The sequence below is a fragment of the Lissotriton vulgaris genome, chromosome 3_2, assembly GCF_964263255.1.
Source record: "Lissotriton vulgaris chromosome 3_2, aLisVul1.2, whole genome shotgun sequence".
Classification (NCBI taxonomy): domain Eukaryota; kingdom Metazoa; phylum Chordata; class Amphibia; order Caudata; family Salamandridae; genus Lissotriton; species Lissotriton vulgaris.
Genome location: NC_141690.1, coordinates 7,305,606 through 7,325,067, shown reverse-complemented (window position 1 = coordinate 7,325,067; position 19,462 = coordinate 7,305,606). Strand labels below are relative to the sequence as shown.

Here is a 19,462-nt window from a genome sequence, read left to right as displayed (position 1 = left end):
TCCTACCACATCCTATAACCTACACAATCTGTATTCTATAGTTTTCCATGTTGAGACGAAATTCATGCCTTTGGCAAATGTATTCTCCCTCGATTTAAAGAAGGCCTTCGACACGGTCGGCTGGGACTATCTTTTTGAGGCAATGACACAGTTGGGCCTAGGGGAGGCTGGAAGAAATGGGTACAACTTCTGAACTCATTCGCTACGGCAAGGGTTAGGATGGGTAAAGATGGGTAAGACGGTCCTCGCAGTACCCTATCCTGCAGGGAACTTGGCAAAGGTGCCCCCTTCAGCACCTTATGGATAGATGCACACTATCTCCTTGTATGCTGATGACCTGCTGGTTTATTTGGGGACAGCTGCGACAGGTACTACAACTGCCCGTAGGCTCTTGGAGCGGTTTGAGGTCCTATCGGGCCTGCAGGTCAATAAGAGGTAGATCTATCTTTTGCAGCTGTCAGGACCGACGCCCATGCCGGAAAGAGAGGAGAGGCCGCCTGTCCTGGACCTTCTCCGTGAGGCCTAAGTTGCGCATGTGCGCTCCTGCGGGGTGGCCTACCACCCTTCTGCCGGCTGCAGCGCCCTGGTGAGCGGGCCGCCCTCCGGGGTCGGGGGCCTGCCGTGCAAGTGCCGGCTAGCTAAGCGTGCACCACACTGACTGAGGGAAGCTGCATCCGTGGACCATGTCCCCCCTTGGGCGGTCAATGTTGTATGGGCCTTCCGCCATTTTGGGGTGCCCGAAGCTACAGGTCCCCGTGGGGGTGTACCATGTAGACTTTGGCGGTTTGAAGCTCCCCGAGCTGAGACAGAGTGGTGCTAGCCTCAGCCCAGACATCTGGACCGTGACGGGCTCATTCCCTGGCACCAGAGAGTCCGGCAGGCGGCCCGGGGTGAGCTGCGGTGGGGACCCAACTCTTCTCGCTCGACTTGGATGCGGAGCAGTGCGCCGCGGCTCAGCGTGGGGGTAAATCTGCCATCTGATTGGGTGGCGCCCCCCCCCCCTTTTTCGCTCCCCCCCCCACCCTCGGACCTTCCTCCAAAGGTGCCTGTGGTTTCGCTGCTAGCGACAGTTGGAGGCGCCCTGGTGGCCGGAGTGCCTTCGGTGCAATGGGGTGAGATGTGTGGAACGAGGATTCAGCCACTATATCGAGTGGGGGGGACGCCGACTGGCCCCCTCTCCCCCCTTCTTGAACACGCTTGTCTGCCTCGCTGGGGGCCATGGGCAGGAATCGTACCACTCAGGCCCCCGCTCCCACAAACCAAACTACAATGGACCAATTTACTACATCGGACCGGGCAGAGGGAGCGGACCCCCAACTTCACTTGGCACCGCCGGGGGGGATCTCTCAACCATCCTACAGGCGATCAGCACGTCACAGGCCTCCGTTGAAAGTACGATAGGAGAGGTACGAGTGGATGTTGCCTTAATTCGCGAAGACCTCCGTAAGGCCACGGCGTGCATCACAGAGGCGGAGTCCTGTATCTCCACAGTCAAGGACGACGTAGGTACCCTCAAATCCCAGGTGACTCGTCTCCTGACGCAGACCTCGGAGCTGCACCGTAGGGCTGAAGATGCCGAAAACAGGGCGCGACAAAACAACCTACGCCTTTTGGGTTTTCCGGAGGGAGTGGAGAAGGACCGTGCCGCCACCTTTATAGGGACCTGGATTCGCGCCTGAATGCCCAAAGAGAAACTTCCCCCCTGGTTCACGGTGGAGAGGGCCCACCGCTCTCTTACTCCCAAACCTCCGCCTGGAGCCCCGCCCACCCCTTCATACTCGGATCTTCAATTTCCGGGACAGACGCCATACTAGGGGCCGCCAGGGAGGTGGGCCCGCGGCACTTCCAGAACTCCAAAATCATGGTCTTCCCAGACTACTCCAGGGAAGTGCAACTACAACGTTGATCCTACGATGAAGTGAAACAAAAACTCAGGGCGATGGGCCTTCGCTACGGGCTCCTCTTCCCGGCCCGGCTCAGAGTGGTTTTCCAGGGTAAGATATTCTTCTTTAACTCCCCTCAGGCGGCGTGGACCTGGCTCACAGAGGAGCGGCCCCTCCTGCCGGGGGCGACCCATTCTTCTCTCTGGAAGGCCCAGATGCAGCCAAACCAGGTCGCCCCTAAGTCTCAGCAGCGACGGACCGAGTCCCGGAGGCAGGGCGGCCGCCGGAGGGAGGGAGGGAGTTTATGGGGGGGGGGAGGGGGGGGGGGGGGGGGGAGGGTGGTCGGGACTGGCCGCCAGAGGCACAGTCCCAGCGCTCTACGGTCCACCTCCCCCCGCCTGGCGTCCTCCGTGATCGACCTGGGTAGCGTCCCCGGCGAAACTCTGAGACGGGACATGTCTGACTCTGATCTATCTGGGAGCCCTGTGATCCGTGGATCCGGAGTGGGGGAAGGAGTATGATAGACGCTACTCGCAGCACCCGAAGCACCGCCTTCGGACTTCCTTACAATGTCACTGCTCCTGACCTCGCGAGCATGCTCCTACCGGGCCTCACTGTGGGGTCTGGGTGGGACTTGATCTCTCGTACAGTCTTGCATTTGTCGCACTTCATTTGTTACATGATTGTCATTCTATGCCTTCCCCCTCCGCCTGGGATGACTCTTGGTGGCCAGAGGCCCTTGGAAAAGCACCCATCCCGACTGACCACGCACGGAACCTGGGCGTCATCCTAGACTCCACACTCTCGATGAACAGACAAGTCAACACCGTTTCATCATCTTGCTTCAACATTCTTCGCATGCTCAAAAAAACATTTCGCTGGATTCCCACCGAAACTAGAAAAACGGTCACCCACGCACTGGTCACGAGCCGCATAGACTACGGCAACACCCTATACGCCGGTACCACCGCAAAACTTCAGAAAAAACTCCAACGCATCCAGAACGCATCAGCCAGACTCATACTAGACATCCCACGTAAAGACCACATTTTTAGTCACCTGAAAAACCTCCACTGGCTCCCCGTCAATAAGAGGATAACATTCCGCCTCCTAACCCACGCACACAAAGCTCTCTACGAACTTGGACCCGAATGCCTCAACACACGACTTTCCTTCTACACCCCTTCCCGCCAGCTACGCTCCTCCAACCAAGCCCTTGCTGCTGTACCCCGCATCAACAAAACCACCAGGGGAGGAAGATCATTCTCCTACCTGGCGGCTAAAACCTGGAACTCACTTCCCACTCACCTTCGCCTCACTCAGAACCACCTAGCATTCAGAAAGCAACTTAAAACTTGGATTTTCGACAAGTAAATTCCCACCCTTCCTCAAGCGCCTTGAGACCCTCTGGGTATGTAGCGCGCTATATAAATTGGGTTTGACCGGGTCCGGTACTCCGGTTTTTCCCAGGGGGGATAGGGCGGGGGGGGGGGCATTCTACTCAGAAAGGGACTTCCCTTTACCTTGGCTACCACGGAGTCTGATGCGCAGGGTATGTACGTGGCCCTGTCGGGGTGATCGAGGGACACCCTGTGAACCTCCTCTGCACTTACCTTCCCCCGATGCTCCTGGTATCTACCCTTCGATGCCTTACATTGGTGATTTCCTCCTTTCCCCCGGCCTTACTGTTGTCGGGGCCTCTGCAAAGTGCCTTTCTGGCTGAGCGTCGGCGGTGGGTCACTGCGACGTCTCGAGAGTGTGGAACCCCCGTAGGGAGCAATACGCAAACACCTCGGCTGCTCACCATACCCACTCCCGTATAGACATTTTTATGCCCGCTACGGACTGCCAACTGGTTTCGGGGGCCGATGTACTGCCCAGAGGGATCTTCTCGGACCACTCCCACATCTCTCTCCGCATCGGGGCCTCTGCTGCGGGCCAAAGGGCGACCTGGCGGCTGAACGCCTGGTTACTACAGGACTCTGCGCAGGTGGAGTCCCTGGGGAAGGAACTACGCCACTACGTCTCCACTAATAGGGGTTCAGTCCCTTCCCCAGGGACGTTATGGAAGGCCGGTAAAGCTGTGGTCCGGGGCGTGGCCAGAGGACTGGTTCACGCAAAACGCACGGAACAGACCGCCCAGCTAGTACGGTTGGAGGCTCAGGCCGTACAGCTGGAACATGTCCAGTTGACAGAGGACAGCAAGGACTCCTCTAGACAACTAGCACTGGTCCGAGAAGAGATTCGTCGGATCTCACTGGCGTCCGCTAAAATGCTCTGGCGCTCCTTGGTGGCATGTATTTATGGATGGGGAACAAGAATGGCAAATTCCTCTATAATCTAGTGTCCTACCCCAGGGCTAACCGTATCGTCCCGAGATACGAACGGCCTCGGGGTCTCTCCAAGTACAGTCACCGGCCATCCCTCAAACCTTTGGGAGCTACTACGCGGCCTTAAACGTCGCTCGCCCTTCCTGTGCCTCCCTGGCAGATTGGCTGGATGAGACGGGTACCCAGCTACCGAGTCTCCCCCAAGAGACCACTGACATCTTGGACCATCCCTTCACCCCTGATGAAATTCACGGGGCAATTTCCCTGTTGAATCCAGGCAAAACACCCAGACCTGACTGGTTTCCCCAGGAATACTACGCCGCCTTCCTAGATGACCTGGTGCCCCACTTAGTTGAGCTCTTCCACCATGTGGTGGAGGAGGGCTCCTTCCCACCTGAATCCGATGTGGCCACTATAAGACGCATCCGCCCTCCCTGGAGTGTGCGGATTACCGCCCAATTTCATTGATCAACACAGAGATCAAGATTTTTGCCACTGTGATAGCTCAGCGGCTCCGCCCCTTCCTGCAAGACTTGGTCCACCCTGACCAATGTAGGTTTATTCCCGCTAGGGGTACCAGTCACTGTATTCGCCGCCTCCACTTGGCTATGGCACACCGTCACCTGCTGACCCCGTGCCTGGCGTTGCTTTTAGTCGACTTCGAGAAAGCCTTTGACACGGTGAACTGGAGGTACCTTAGGATGTCCTGGAAAGGATGGGTTTTGGTCTTCCCTTCCGCCATCTGATCAAGGTTCTCTATAGTAACCCTAGGGCCCGTGTCCCCATCAACGGTGAGCTATCCAAGGCTTTCCCGATCCAGAGAGGCACCCGTCAGGGTTGCCCGCTATCGCCACTCTTATTTGCGCTGGTGTTGGAGCCCCTGGCGTCGCACATCCGTCAGGATCCCCTAATCGGGCTGGGCCTGGGATCTGAGCCAGGTCGACAAGATAGCTTTCTATGCGGACGACGTTCTGCTCTACCTGGCTGACCCGGACCGTTCTGGCCCTAGATGCCTGGAGGTTCTCTCAGCATTTGAACGGATCTCAGGACTCTGGCGAAATCAACCTTGGACCCTCTACACCCCTCTCTGGCGTGTTTTGATTGGCAGGCGGTGATTTCCCTCCGGAGGCAATCATTCAAATACCTGAGCGTATGGGTTACCCTCCTGCCTGAGCTCGAATGGGCCTTGAATGTCGCACCCCTGGTCGCACGGATGAAGGTGGACCTAAAGAAATGGCAGAGTTTCCCCCTCAACCCACTGGGCAGGAGTGCGCTTTTTAAAATGATGGTCCTCCCCCGCTTCCTTTACACCTTGCAGTACATCACTATCCACCTCCCAGGAAGCTGGTTCCGGGAATTAGACAGCGCTCTCCCTCGGTTTCTCTACTACCTGGCCACGAGACTCATCGTGATCCACGATTGGTTTGCGGGCGGCTGGTCCGACCCAGCTTATCGGGTGGAGCTTAGAACGATGGAGTTCGCACAGATCCAGGGGTTCTTATATGGCTGCCCAGTATCACAGGACCTACACTCAGTCACAAGGTCAGTGCTCATGGACTGGCGTACCGCCCTCCGCCATGTGCAATGGGATCGGAAGCTCACTAGACAAACACTGTTGTGGAGTGGGGCTTGGCTACGGGAGGTCTCGTCCTTGCTTGGGTTCCACCGCTGGTACCTTGTGGGAATCTCGCTGCTGGGGGACCACATCCGAACCTTTGCTGACCTACAACAACGTCACGCCCTTCTTCATTCCCAATTCTATAAATACCTACAACTCAGACACGCTTTCCGCGCACACATTCCATCCGACACATCTCTCCCAGAATTCAGCCCCCTGGAGGCTCAGATGATGATGGGGAACCTGGGTAACGGGGTGGGGGGGTCCCGGATTTACCGGTCACCAGTGAATAACGGCCCTGCATCCCTGGACCGACTTTGGGAGCGTTCGGAGGGGTGGATGGGCCCCCTAGAAGAGGCGGACGCCTTTATGGCACCAAAAACCCCGACTACGTCCTCTAGGCTATGCCTGGTCCAACTTTACTACCTTTACGCGGCCTATCTAACCCTGGCGCGACTCTACCGGGCCAGGCAGCGATCCACACCGGCATGTGCGCGCTGCGATTCTGCTCCAGCAGATTTCAACCACATGGTGTGGCAATGCCCAGCGCTGGCGCCGTTCTGGCAGGGGGTGGAACTTGAGCCCACGCGGGCCATGGGTTGGGAGGTCCCCCATGATCCGCTGCGCTTGCTACTGGGAGTGTTCGACGGGCTGGACGGCTCAAGGGTGGACAAGCTCTTCCTAGCGGTAGCAAAAAGAGACATAGCTGCGTTCTGATTTTTTTTTTTTTTTTTTTTAAATATATTTTTATTGCAGGAATCAGTAAATCAGTACAGTAACGACCAGCATGGTATCATAAGCAATAGTAACAGAATAAAGCCCTTTGGCCCCCCTCCATAAGGTCTGTACACAGCCAACCAGCCCACAACCCTGGGGATAATGCACTGTCCGTCATCTGCTTTTCCAAACAAGCCTAAAACCCCCAAAATAAACCCCCTCCCCATAAATGTCTACTAACTAAGAGAAACCCCCCCCCCCCCCCACCACCAGCGCCGGGGAGCTATCAACATAGGATCTGCTATCGGACCCACGGGGAAGGCAATAGGACTGTCAGTACTAACGTTCACCGGGACTCGGGGTAAGTCGCTTCTTCACTTTCAGAGTCGCTAGGGGCACTATAATCCCTGAGGGCCTGCACCAACATTTCCCACTCCAACGCGGCCTCCTGCGCCTTCTCATTACCCTGCCTCCAAGCCAGTTGATATCTCAGTGCGCTCTCTCCCGCCGCCCACTTCAAAAGCTCACTGTGCCATCTGCTGCCCGCCGGACCAGCTCGTGCCTTCCAGTTCCTAGTCACCTCTCGTTTAGCAAGGAGGAGCCCCAGGTCGATAAACTTACTAGAAATTTTATTCCTGGGGGTATGGGGATACCAGTGTAGGAGCCCCACCGCCGCATCCAATGATAAGAGTCTCCCTGTCACCTCCTCCAGGGTCGTGGCTACCTCCTGCCAGTAGGATGTTAGTCCTGGACAGGCCCATAACATGTGTAGGAGGTCCGCCTCCTGAGCCGGGCATCTAGGGCATTCCGCCGAGGCCGTGGCAAAATAACGCCTGATTTTCACTGGGGTCAGGTACGCTCTATGGAGAACATAATAGTGGACCAGTTGGAAACGGGCGTTGCGTGTGCCCTTCCAGGCCCGTCTCACCAACTGGGACCAGGTCGTTTCCGGGATCTCCCTACCAATGTCCTCCTCCCAGCGGGTCCTCAAAGTGGTGAGAGGAGCCAATCCCTCGGTAATCAACCTGCCGTATAGGCAAGTGACCGCCTTCACCGTGCCCGCCGACATCATTACGTACTGGCACACCTGAGATAAGTGGGGTTCCTCCTGCCCGTTCTTCCAGTGTGCCTGGATCGCTCGTACAATGGCCGAGTGCAACAGAAAGTCACCTCGGGAGATCCCGAAGCGGTCAATGAGATCCTGAAAGGACAAGAGCGCGCCGTCCTCGTACAGATCACCAACGAGCTGTAAACCGGCATCCTCCCAGGCCGCCAAACGTGACCAATCCCCTCCGTGGGGGAGGGCCGTCAGCATCCCCAACGGTATTTCAGGCGCATATGGTGTTCTCAGTTGGCCTCGGGCGTGGGCCCGATTCCAACACAGGCGGACAGTCCGCTCCTCCATCGACAAGTCCCGCAGGACTAAACGTTGTCGCAGCGCTATAAAGGAGAGAACATGCCTGGCCATACCTGTCCCTCTTCCGTCTTCCGGGCCCCGGAATTCCCTGGCGATCTCCTGGGTGAAGGTCTGGAGCTGTGCCGCCAGATAATACTTTTCGAAGTCCGGCACAGCGAGCCCCCCCTCGTCTTTCGGCCTCATCAAAGTATTGAGGGCCACCCGCCGACGGCCCGTTCCCCAGAGGAATCCGACCACCATAGAGCGTAATCGACGAAACGTGGCCGGTGGGACCCAGATCGGCAAAGTCCGGAAGTAATATAATAGCCGGGGAAGCGCCACCATTTTGAGCAGGGCGATACGTCCCGCCACTGAGAGCGGCAGCGTGGCCCAAAAGTCCATGCAACCTCGGAGTGCTCGAATGCAGCGGGCAATGTTTCCATCTAGGAGGTCGGGTTGTTCGTGGTAAACGAATACCCCAAGGTACTTAAAGCAGTCGGGCTCCCATCTAATCTCCCTGCTTAGCGCAGGGGCGGGGGTACCTCTGCGTACCGGAAAAAGACAGGTCTTAGACCAGTTCACTCGGAGGCCCGAGACCTCTCCGAACTCCGTGAGCGCCAATTCCGCTCCCCGTAAAGCGTCGACCGGGTCCTCTAGGAAGAGCAACAGGTCGTCCGCATAAAGCGAGACATAATGCGGGCCCGCAGACGTCCATAAGCCCGTATAGTGGGCTCCCGAGCGAAGGTGCAGCGCCAGTGGCTCCACCGCCAGTGCAAAAAGAAGCGGGGACAAGGAGCACCCTTGCCGCGTGCCTCGTTCCACCGGATACCGCGATGAAATCAATGGGCCCGCTCGGACCCTGGCCGAAGCAGAAGCATAAAGAACCGTGGTCCATCGGACAAATCCCTCCCCTAGGCCGAATCTCCGTAACACCGTGCAGAGGTAATCCCACTCTAGGCTATCAAAAGCCTTCTCCAGGTCCACCGATAAGACTACCGGGGACAGGGCATCCACAAATGGTTCCCCTAGCAAACGGAACAACCTACGAATATTCATAGTCGTGTTCCGCCGTGGGATGAAACCGGCCTGGTCCTCATGCACCAGAGAGCTCATGTGTCCCAGCAGCCTCGAGGCCAAGATGCTGCTCAGTATTTTGTAGTCCACCGTCAACATTGATAGGGGACGGTAGGACCCCGGGTCGGATGAGTCTCGGCCCGGTTTGAGGAGAGGAACCACCAGCGCCTCACACATCGAGCTCGGGAGTCGCCCCAGCCTCTTCGCCTCCCTGTAGACCACCAGTAATCGAGGGGCTAGTAGGTCAGCGTAAGCTGCATAAAACTCTACTGGTAGGCCATCTAGGCCCGGGGTCTTGTTTCTCGGCATCCGTTTAATGGCCCCGCGGATCTCCCCTAATTCAATGTCGGAACCCAGAGTTTTTGCCACTTCCTGCTCCACTGTACGGAGCTCCAGTGGGCGAAGGTAATTATCAAGCCGGTCTGGGTCACGTGCGGAGCGACTGCGGTATAAACATTCATAATAATGCCGGAAGCAACTAAGAATCTCCGGTTGGGTGCATACCTCGGTTCCGTCTGCCCCACGCATATTCGTCGTCGTTTGAGACTGGCGCTTAGGGTTGGCCAACCACGCCAACAACGCACTCGCCCTGTCTCCCTCCGCGATAGATCGGACCGTATAGGCCTTATAATCAAAACAGCGGAGCCGTTCGACCTCCACTGCCACCTTCTTCCTCGCCTCCGCCGTTTGTGCTTGCAATTCCGGGTGTCCGGGGCGTCGAATCTCAAGCTCGCGGAGTTCCCGGTCCGCTGTTTCTAGATCAGCCAGGATGACGCGCCTCATGCCCACCTTCTTGGAGATACAGTAGCCCCTCACCACTACCTTAAAAGCGTCCCATTCTAACGCCCTAGTACTCGCGGAGCCGCCGTTGGACGCAAAATAATCCGATATTCTCTCCCCCAAGTCCGCCTTGAAGACACTGTCCTCGAGGATCTCGGGTCGCAATTTCCAGGTGGGCACCGCCGGCGTCCCCGGAAACCAGCGAAGGTCCAGTAGGAGGGGGTTATGGTCCGAGATGGTCCTCGATAAGTACTCCGATCGGACCGCTGCCGAAACCAGTTCGGGCGATCCAAGAAATCCATCTAGCCTGACATGCAACTCATGGAGGCTCGAGAAATATGAATAATCCCTAGTTGCGGGGTGATGCGCCCTCCAAATGTCCGTCAAACCTCAGCGGGTCTGCCAATCCTGACGACCCTTAGCCGTGCAACGGACCGGGGAATCGGGAAGCGGGGGATGCGAGCGGTCTGTGTCCACATCCACTACGGAGTTAAAGTCTCCCCCCAGCAGGATGGGCCCGGCGAAAAAGTGGGCCAACGAGCCCGATAACCTGGAAAGGAAGGCAGTCTGGTCTACATTAGGAGCGTACACACAGCAAACGTTCAGGTCCCTCCCCCCTAGAGTGCCCGAGATGGCCACGAAACGCCCCTCTGGATCCAATACTGTCCTCGTGACTTGGAAGGGGACCCCTGCCCTGATCCATATTCGCGCCCCCCTGGCATAAGCAGAGTACGACGTGGAAAAGACCTGCCCCCGCCACCTACGCTGAAGCGCCACCCCTTCCGCCTTGTTCAGATGAGTTTCCTGTAGCAGCGCCATTTGCACTCCCCTACGCACTAAATAAGCGTGGACCTTGTGGCGCCTGGACATAGTGTGAAGCCCCCTTACGTTCCAAGTAACACATTTCAAGTTAGCAACATCAGCCATTGTCCCAGATTGTTCTTGCACAGTCCCCCCCATCCGGGTCCCCTCAAAGAAAAGACGTCAATCCTCCCAGCGCTGATGGCGGCCATTTTCCCCAACCAAAACCAAGCAACCCAAAAACCAACCAAACTCCCCCCCACCCCCCCCAGAACAGGACCCAAACTGCACCATCTAGATCCCATCCAAACCTCGTCCTCCATCAACCCCAGAACCCCCTCTAATCCTACGGTCGCCACCGTAGGAAGGCCTTATGGGCCAGGTGCGGGCTGGGCGGAGGCAGTGGGCCCTCGTCGCCCAGGCCACCAGGACTATAACAAGCCCCAAACAGTGCCAAAACCTCCCGGGGCAAAAGCAGAGGCCCCCCAACCCTCTCCCCCTCGTTGTCATCAGTAAAGAACGGCAACCGCCTCCCCCCTGCCGGGCCCCCACCCAAAACAAAGCAGTATACCCCGTTACCCTTGTCCATCCAAAAGGTCCTCCACCGATTTCGGTGTGATCACCGGTGTATGGGCACTATCTGCTACTGAATCCTCCGAGTCCGATGGTGCTCCCTCGTCACCCGGGTTTTCTTCCTCCTCGATGACTTCCTCCCTTGCTCCCGACAACTCCGACAATACTTCCAGCACTCCCCTCCGTTCCGATGATGTCTCCGTAGTCGAGGGCCCTCCCGTGCGGCCGCGGCGATTCCTGACCCTCTTGGATCGCCGCCTTTGTTCCGGCTCATCTGCTTGTTGGGACGAGGAGCCAAAGCCATCTTTCCCTGTCCTGTATAGGTCGAGCCAGGCACAGACATCCTCCGGAGTGTCGAAGAACTGGGTTTTGTCATCGACAATGATGCGGAGCCTTGCAGGATATAGGAGTGAATACTGAATGCCCTCGCTCCTGAGCTCGCGCTTAACCGCCAGGAAGGAGAACCGCCTGCGCTGCGTCTCGTAGGTGTAATCTGGGAAAATGTTCACCTGACTGTTCGCTACTTTGAACGGGCCATTGTGCCTGGCGGCATTGAGGATTAAGTCCCTGTCTCGGAAATGCAGCAACCGCGCCACCACCGGCCTCGGGGTGCGTCCCTGCTGTAGGGGCCGTGCTGGGACTCTGTGGGCCCGTTCCAGAGTGTAGAAGGAGGACAGTCCCTCCGGGACCACCGTGTCTCGGAGCCAGGTCTCCAAGTATTGCACCATGTCGCCATCCTCGATCTTTTCCGGCAGGCCCACCACTCGGATGTTGTTCCTCCTGTTGCGGCCTTCCGCATCCTCTGCCCTCCGTTCCAGGGTCTCAATTCGGGATAGGGCGTCCTTCATCGTCGCAGCCAAGGTTCGCTGCGCCGGCTCCAAGGTTTTCACCGTGCCCTCCACCTCCTTGACCCGGTCTGAAAGTTTGCCATGGTCCGCCCTGAGGAGGCCCAGGCTCGTCGCCACCTGAGCAATGTCCTGTTGGAGGGCTGATCTCGTAGTCTCTATCGCCTCCAGGACACGGTCGAACTGTTGCTGCATCGGCGCGCCACCAGAACTTTTTGGGTCCCCATGCTCCTCTTTATCCTGGGCTTCAGAGTCCGAGGCGGTCTGGGTGGATCCCTTGGCTCCTCTGGGTTTCCCCATGCCTCCAGGGGCACTCCGTGCGGGTCCCGTAGTAGGCGTCTCCGTGTGCGGGTGTCGACCACGACCTTCCCGGGTGCTTGTCCTCAATTCGGGTCCGGGCGACCTCCTTCTCCAGAGCCTGTGGAGACTCCGCCGCTTCGGCTCACGCCACCGCCACGGCGTCCGGGGGCACCGATGAGGGGGCGGAGACAGCCGTCGTCGAGTCGGGCAGGCCCGTTCACCCACTATAACCCCGGGGTGAGGGCCACCAACTCCCTCTGGTGATCTGTGGCGCCAGAGTGTCGCGCCTCCCATGTAGGTGGACTGGCCAGGAAGACGTTGCTAGTCGCGGAGTCGCGAGGCGGGCCACCGCTTGGATCACAGGGCGTCCGCTCCCGGTGCCCTCCACTGCGTGGGCATCCGCCCGGCCGTCCAACCGAGTGCAACCCCGTTGCAAGAGGTCCAATCCAGTAATGTCCAATGCCCAGAACAGCCGGGGATGGCGAAGCAGGGCGCCAGTCGCCACCCGCGGCACCTCTTCAACTCAGTAGTTCCGAATAGGGGGACAAAGGGGTCCGGGCGCCATGTTGGGTCGCACTCCGCAACTCTGCAAACTTCGGTTTTACTCCGGAACAACCCTCGTCCGAGCTTCACCAGGGGCCCCGGCAGGTTTCCGTCGGCACGCTCAGCAGAATGCGGGGTCTGGGGTGCCCCGCAGCCTCCGATTTTCAGGATAATTCCGGGCTTAGTCCCGGAGCCGAGCTCTCAGGCGACCATCGCCATCGGCGCCCAAGCCACGCCCCCCATAGCTGCGTTCTGATCCCGAGCGGAGGCACCAACCGTGCAGGGATGGAGGAAGGGGGTGGATTGGTGTGGTGTACAGGAGGAATCCAGCTTTGAAGCCGGGGTTGCCCTGAATTATTCAGCAGGGTGTAGGGCAAATGGTTGGGTTTACTGTCAGCGTGAAGACCCAAGTCTTATTGTTCAATTGCACTGTATGGGGATTACCACACCCACTCTGGAGGGGTCATCTCTACCTTAATCAACTGTGTATGATGAAATGTGTTTCAACTGTGATGCTTGATTTGCTGCCAATGATTATGATTGTTCCTCAAAATGCCAATAAAGTTGATTATCAAAAGAAAAAACGTAAATATTCATATGTATCCATTGGTTGAATTAAATAACATAAGCTGTAACTGCTCAGTGAAATGCCAAACAAATACAAAAAGTTGGGATGCTGTGCAGATTCTGGCCACAACTCCGCCTAATGATCCAATCCTTTTGTTACTTCCGCCCTTTGATTTTCCGCCCATAGTTCCCCTACTTTTTTCCCCCCCACTTCAAACACTGAATCCGACAGATCTTCAGAAAAGAAAGCCTAATTCAAGAAATGGACATTGATGTATATGGAGAGGATCCTATAAAATTCAGACCCTCTATTACCAAGAGATAATATAGATATTGTTGGATGCTGGCTCTGTATATAGTATACCAAAGTGAGGCATAGTGTGCATAGAGTCCAGTGGAAACCCAAAGGTAGGCAGAGGTAAAGTTAAATAGCACCCACCATTTGTGGTAGTGAGGTCGAGAGGACAGTGTTAAGCATTTAGTGTAAACACTCAGTCAGTAAATGAATTCACACACTCAAAGACTGAAATTGAGACCAATTGTTTGTGTATAAAAATATTCTTTCAGTTATTTTATTTCCTAGAACCAAGCAAGCATGGCAAAGGTAAGTGATAAATACTATGCAGAAAATATACAGTTGTAATACAGTTTAGATTGTATTTGTATGTGCACTTTGATTTGACTTACAATATTGTTACTGAAAAATGCACCGCTTTGTAAATACAATACACATACTTTTTTTGTTTGTAAAATTACATGTAAATTACTTTTGAGATTACTTTTCTTACACAGTCTAGTATACCTGGATACTACACTGGGACATTTCCTGTAAACAGGTAAGTAAAATCGTTTTTGTTAGTACTATTTTAAAGAATTTCTTTAGGTTTTCCAACTCCACACTTCGAAACTTTCATAGAAAAGCAGTCAATGTTATCCTATCGAGGAAAATAGTGTTATCGGTTTAAAGGTAAGTACTTTGTTGTGGGAGTTGGTGTTCTGGGGTTCGACTCAGGGGTCCCCCAGGGTCAAGGATGCACTCTTGTTACACCCTCAGCGGCACTAGGGCAGCGGGGTGCAGAATGTTGAGGCCAAATGTTGTCCAATGGGTTATAGGGTGCCTAGAGTTGATGGCTGCTGATGACCAGGCCACTGGATTGTGGGAGCAAAGCTCCTGGACTTAAGCTCAGGGCAAATGGGGTTTAGGCCAGCACAAAAGGTGCAACCTCAGCGGCACTGAAGCGGCCTGGTGCAGAGTGCTGTTTTGACGTTGGGTGCCCTGTAGCTTTGATAGGGAGCCTCGGGTTTGCGCACACACTGCAGCCTCGGGAAGAAGGTCTTCTGGGTGCGACCACCACTTGGAGAGGTAAGTTGGGATGTTGGGGTTTGGTTAGCCACCGTCGGTAGGGCCACCTAAGGTCGTGGGGCGTCGGGTGCAGGGAACACTTTTAGGGTCGGATTTTCTTACCAGCTCCTGGTCGCGGTTGGGGGGAACTTCCAGTTTGAGGCTGCAGGCATCAGCTGGAGGCAGGTCAGGGTCGCCGGAGCTCTGATTAGGATCGCTGGGGAAACCTCCTCTTGGTGTTAGGCCACTCGAAATCGGGCCGTGGGCGTCAGGTGCAGAGTGGTGCACACTTGCGGATCCTTGTGGAGCTGGAGTCTGTTTGAACAAATCTGGTGTTCACAGGAGACAGAGTCTTTGGCATTGAAGGCAGGTCCTCTGGGTTTCTCGAGGTTGCTGGAGGCAGGACACACCAGGATTTCGTTGGAGCAGGTACGCGTAGGGGACAGGTCGGTAGGGCTGGGGCCAAGCCAGTGGGCGTCTTCCTGTTAGCTTCGGCACGGCTGCTCAGTCCTTCTTTTCTTCTTCTTGTTTCTTGTCTGACTTCTTAGTTCTTGGTTCAGGGCTTCCCCCTAAATACTGTATTTAGGGGGCGTTTTAAGGGTCTCTAGGTCAGTGGTCCACTTAGGGGAGTGGGCACAATCCCTAATCCCGATTGGGGAGTGCCTGCCATCTGCAAGATGGCGTGCACTGAAGAGTGGGCTTCACCTCGTCTCCTCCATCTGAGAGGTAGGGTTGGCACACCTTCTGGGCTGGCTAATTTTTCACGCCTGTCTTCCCACCGAAAAGGAGGGGAGAGAGGAAGGGGAGCCTGCTCCTGATAGGAGAGGCTGGGGGTCGTATTACAAAGGTTGCAAGGCCTTTGAAGCTCCCCGGCCTTAGATGGATCTTCCTGGCCTGGGGGAGGTGTTAACACATTGCCCACGAAAGGCTTTGTTTCTGGGCTGAAGGAGCAAAGGCTCCTACCCCAGGGGCCCAGAATCATGTCTTGTGGTGGCAGGCTTGTGTGTACCAGTCAGGGAACCCACCAGAGGCTGGTCGTTTTTTAGGGGGCATCTCTAAGAGGCCCTCTGAGTTAATTTTTCATTAAATCCCACACTGGCATCATTGTGGGTTTAATGTGCTGAGAAGTTTGGTACCAAACTTCCCAGTTTTCAGTAAAGCCACTATGGTGCTGTGGAGTTCGTAATGACAAACTCCCAGCACCATATACTCTTAATGGCATTAATGCACTTACAATGTTTAGGAATTGGTCTAGACACTGTAGGGGTACAGGAGTCATGCAACTGTACCTGCACCACTGGTTTAGTGCACCAAACCAGAGGGGTGGCTGACCTATGCCAGGGCAGTGGGTTGTAGGCAAGGCACACAGGGATGTATGCAATGTTGACATTACTTTGTTCTGCACCAAAACACGCAGCCTGCAATGGCAATGTGTGTGTGTAAATGTACAGGGCCTCTAAGGGTGGCACAATAAGTGCTGAAGCCCTTAGAGGCCTTTCCTGGCCACAGTGCCCTTGGTACCCATGGTACCTTTTACAAGGGACTGACATGTGACCAGAGAGGTGCCAATTGGGGGGTACAAGGTACAGTTTTGGGGGAAAGAAGTCAAAGTGCATCAGTAGTCTGGCAAAAAGTGGGGGGTTACTGCAAAAGAAACCCAGCTCCCTACACTGCGTAACAAAAAATGCTTTCCTATGGAACATGTGACCTAATGTAGAACTACACAAATATTTATACATTATAAAGTGGCAGGTACCACTGTTAAGTTATACATTAGGTCACAGTTTCCATAGAAAGAGCCTCTTAAAGTTGATCTACCTCAATTCTTTCCATGAACGTATCATTGTGATCTACTCTAGGTGGGGGTGGGGGGATTTATGTATATCTGGAGAGTTGGTTTCTAGGGACACTTGGGGGAGTCATGAGAGCACCTAACTTTAAATTGAGTATCTGACTGGCTAAGAGGCCATATTTTCCTGTCAGCCATCTCGCTCCTCTAAGTCCTGAAGGAGGTTGCGTTCCGATTGGATGGCTGCAACATAAAGTGAAAGTTTGCGGTCAACATTTCAGGACATGGGGTAATCGGGGGCCTTGTGTACTGAGGGGGGAGGGGAGGTGCCTAAACACAATTTCCCCTATCCAATTTCCATAGGAAAATCTGAACATCGCAACAGAATTACACTAAATTTGTCAGAAGGAGTGCTTTTTGTGATTTGGTGTAAATCCATTCAGTAGTTTTTGAGAAAGTAGATATGTGTTTTGAGAAAACTGCAGAGCTTGGATTATTAAAAGTTCCTGGTGTCAGGATACTCTGGCTATGCACCCAAATACGCATACAACAAGAAGAGGTTGAGAATCAAACGCTTCTTTCCTGACAAATAGGATTAAAATTCATAGATCACTTAGTGTGGTGATGATTGATAATTTTGGGCCTGCATTTGAAACTCTTTCCACTCAATTGGAAAAAAAGATACACAACTTTATCCACTGTACACAGAAAAGCTCTGAATAAAACAGTTGCATTGTTGAACTGATGGACTTACTCAGATATTTGAGTATGGACGAGAAAGTAGAATGTACACAAAGTGTACAAAAAAAACCCCAAAAACTGCAGGTCCTTTACAGACGATGTTTTCAACATGGGAAAGCATTTATAATCAGAAAATCCATTCACATTTTAATAAGACTGGCCAATTTGGATCGGATTCTAGGAAAATAAAATACCTGTAATTATGAAAATGGCAGAAAAACTTTCTAATGGATTAAGTATGCTTACCGTCCAAGAAAACACTGCCAAAGAGGTCTATTTTGTGAAGCCAAGTCTGAATCTTTAGAGCCAAACAGTTTGGCCAGAAGGCGCACAACTGCCAACCTTTCTTCTCCATCATTGCTCTGCAATAAAATTGAGGTATGAATAAAAAAATCCTCCAAAAGGAAAGCCTTCAATAAATCATTAAACGAGGTTGAGCTGCATACGAATATAGTCCAAGTGGAAGAATAATTCTCTAGTACAGGTTACAGTCAGAAACTTGCAGAACCAGGAACTGGGATGGTAGGAAAGTGGATTATGTGGTGGGATTGTGAAGCCTCACAACGTAATAATGTCAGAAACGTTATCAGGTCCCGTTCTATTTCTTTAATAAAATCCTTAGTTCAGTCCTGAGTAGCTGTGGCACAGAGCAGTAAGGATTAATTAATGGAACAAGTGTAAAGCTTTTAGAAGCACCAAAACAAACTGTAAGAAAGCAACATGACAAATCCAAAACCAAATTATGAAAAATAAGAGTATATGTTTTGCTTTACATATACATGGAAACAACAAATCTATTGAGAGGAAAGAGGCCATGATTTTTCGAAGGTAAGTAAAATTACTTTAATTTAGTATTTGGATGCAATAAATCGCTGCAAGCTAATTGCCGCCAGCAGGCTAAAACACCAGTAAAAACGCTTTCATTTCCTGTGGCCAGCCTGGTAGCCATGAGCATCAGTGGTTGCTCCTGGTCTCGGAATGTCTCTGTCTCTGTCTGTGACAGCATCTAAGTAGATACTGCGACGTCCCAGCGAGCACGACGGTGACGACAGACGTGAAGTCAACCAAAGCCACCTACCGACACGCAGGGGTACTGCTGAGGAAGGAATTCTCTGGATCCAGTCTGACGCCTGGGGATAATGCTAATGTAAGGAATCTATAACTAATAGTCTCTTTCAGACACTGTCGGGAATGGGAGCTAGAAAAAAAATCAACACTTTTTTGATAGCTATTAAAAATCCAAATCAATGGTCTTATTGTTGATAAATAATAGGAATATGCTACTTACCAGTATGCATCTGTTCTTGGCATGTAGGGCTGCTGACATTCATATCTGTGCATAGATCGCCGCCTAGTGTTGGGTCCGGATGATTGCACATTGTTGTCCTGGAAGAGTCTTCGAAGTATCACAAGATAGGTGGCTCTTCCCCTGGACTACAGTGCGCATGTGCATCCTCTCCATCCTCAGATTGTTTTTCGCCATTGTGGCAGAGATGGAGTAGGATACAGTAAGTGATGACATGCTTGAGATTAATTCTGAGTGCTACAGCTGCGACAGGCACCGGGGAGGAGGGCGGGCAATATGAATGTCAGCAGCCCTACATGCCAAGAACAGATGCATACTGGTAAGTAACATATTCCGTTCGAGGCATGTGGGCTGCTGAATTCATATCTGTGCATAGAATAAATAGCAGTCTCCCATTTAGCGGTGGTTGCCCGTGCCAGCTGCAGCAGTCTGAAAAAGAGTCCTGAGAACAGCCTGTCCTACAGTAGCTTGCTGTTTGGAGTGTACATCCACGCAGTAGTGTTTGGTAAATGTATGTATGGTGGACCATGTGGCTGCTCTACATATATCCTCTAGAGGAATGTTACCTAGGAAAGCCATGGATGCCCCTAACTTGCGTGTTGAATGCGCTCTTGGGGGAACTGTTAATGTGCGTTTAGCTTTTTGTTAACAAATTTATATGCACTTAATCCATCTGGCTATACCTGATTTGGAAATGGGGTTGCCTTTGTGCTGTGGTGAAAAGGCAACAAACAATTGCTTAGTCTTTCTGAAATCCTTTGTCCTGTCTATGTAATACAGGAGAATTCTTTTAGAGTGTGCAGAGCTCTGTCTGCCACTGAATCTGGATTTGGGAAGAATACTGGCAGTTCTATTGT

At 53.7% G+C, this 19,462-nt stretch overlaps 1 protein-coding gene across 2 annotated transcripts in view; it reads right to left on the bottom strand.

The window, feature by feature from the left end:
• Window positions 1–19,462, bottom strand: part of PDS5A (PDS5 cohesin associated factor A) — a 1,517,933-nt gene that overhangs the window by 1,303,840 nt on the left and 194,631 nt on the right. For both annotated transcript variants that reach the window (XM_086963962.1, XM_086963961.1), the window contains exon 9: window positions 17,546–17,661. In XM_086963962.1, coding sequence (XP_086820088.1) covers window positions 17,546–17,661 — 116 coding nt within the window. The remainder of the gene's footprint in view (window positions 1–17,545; window positions 17,662–19,462) is intronic.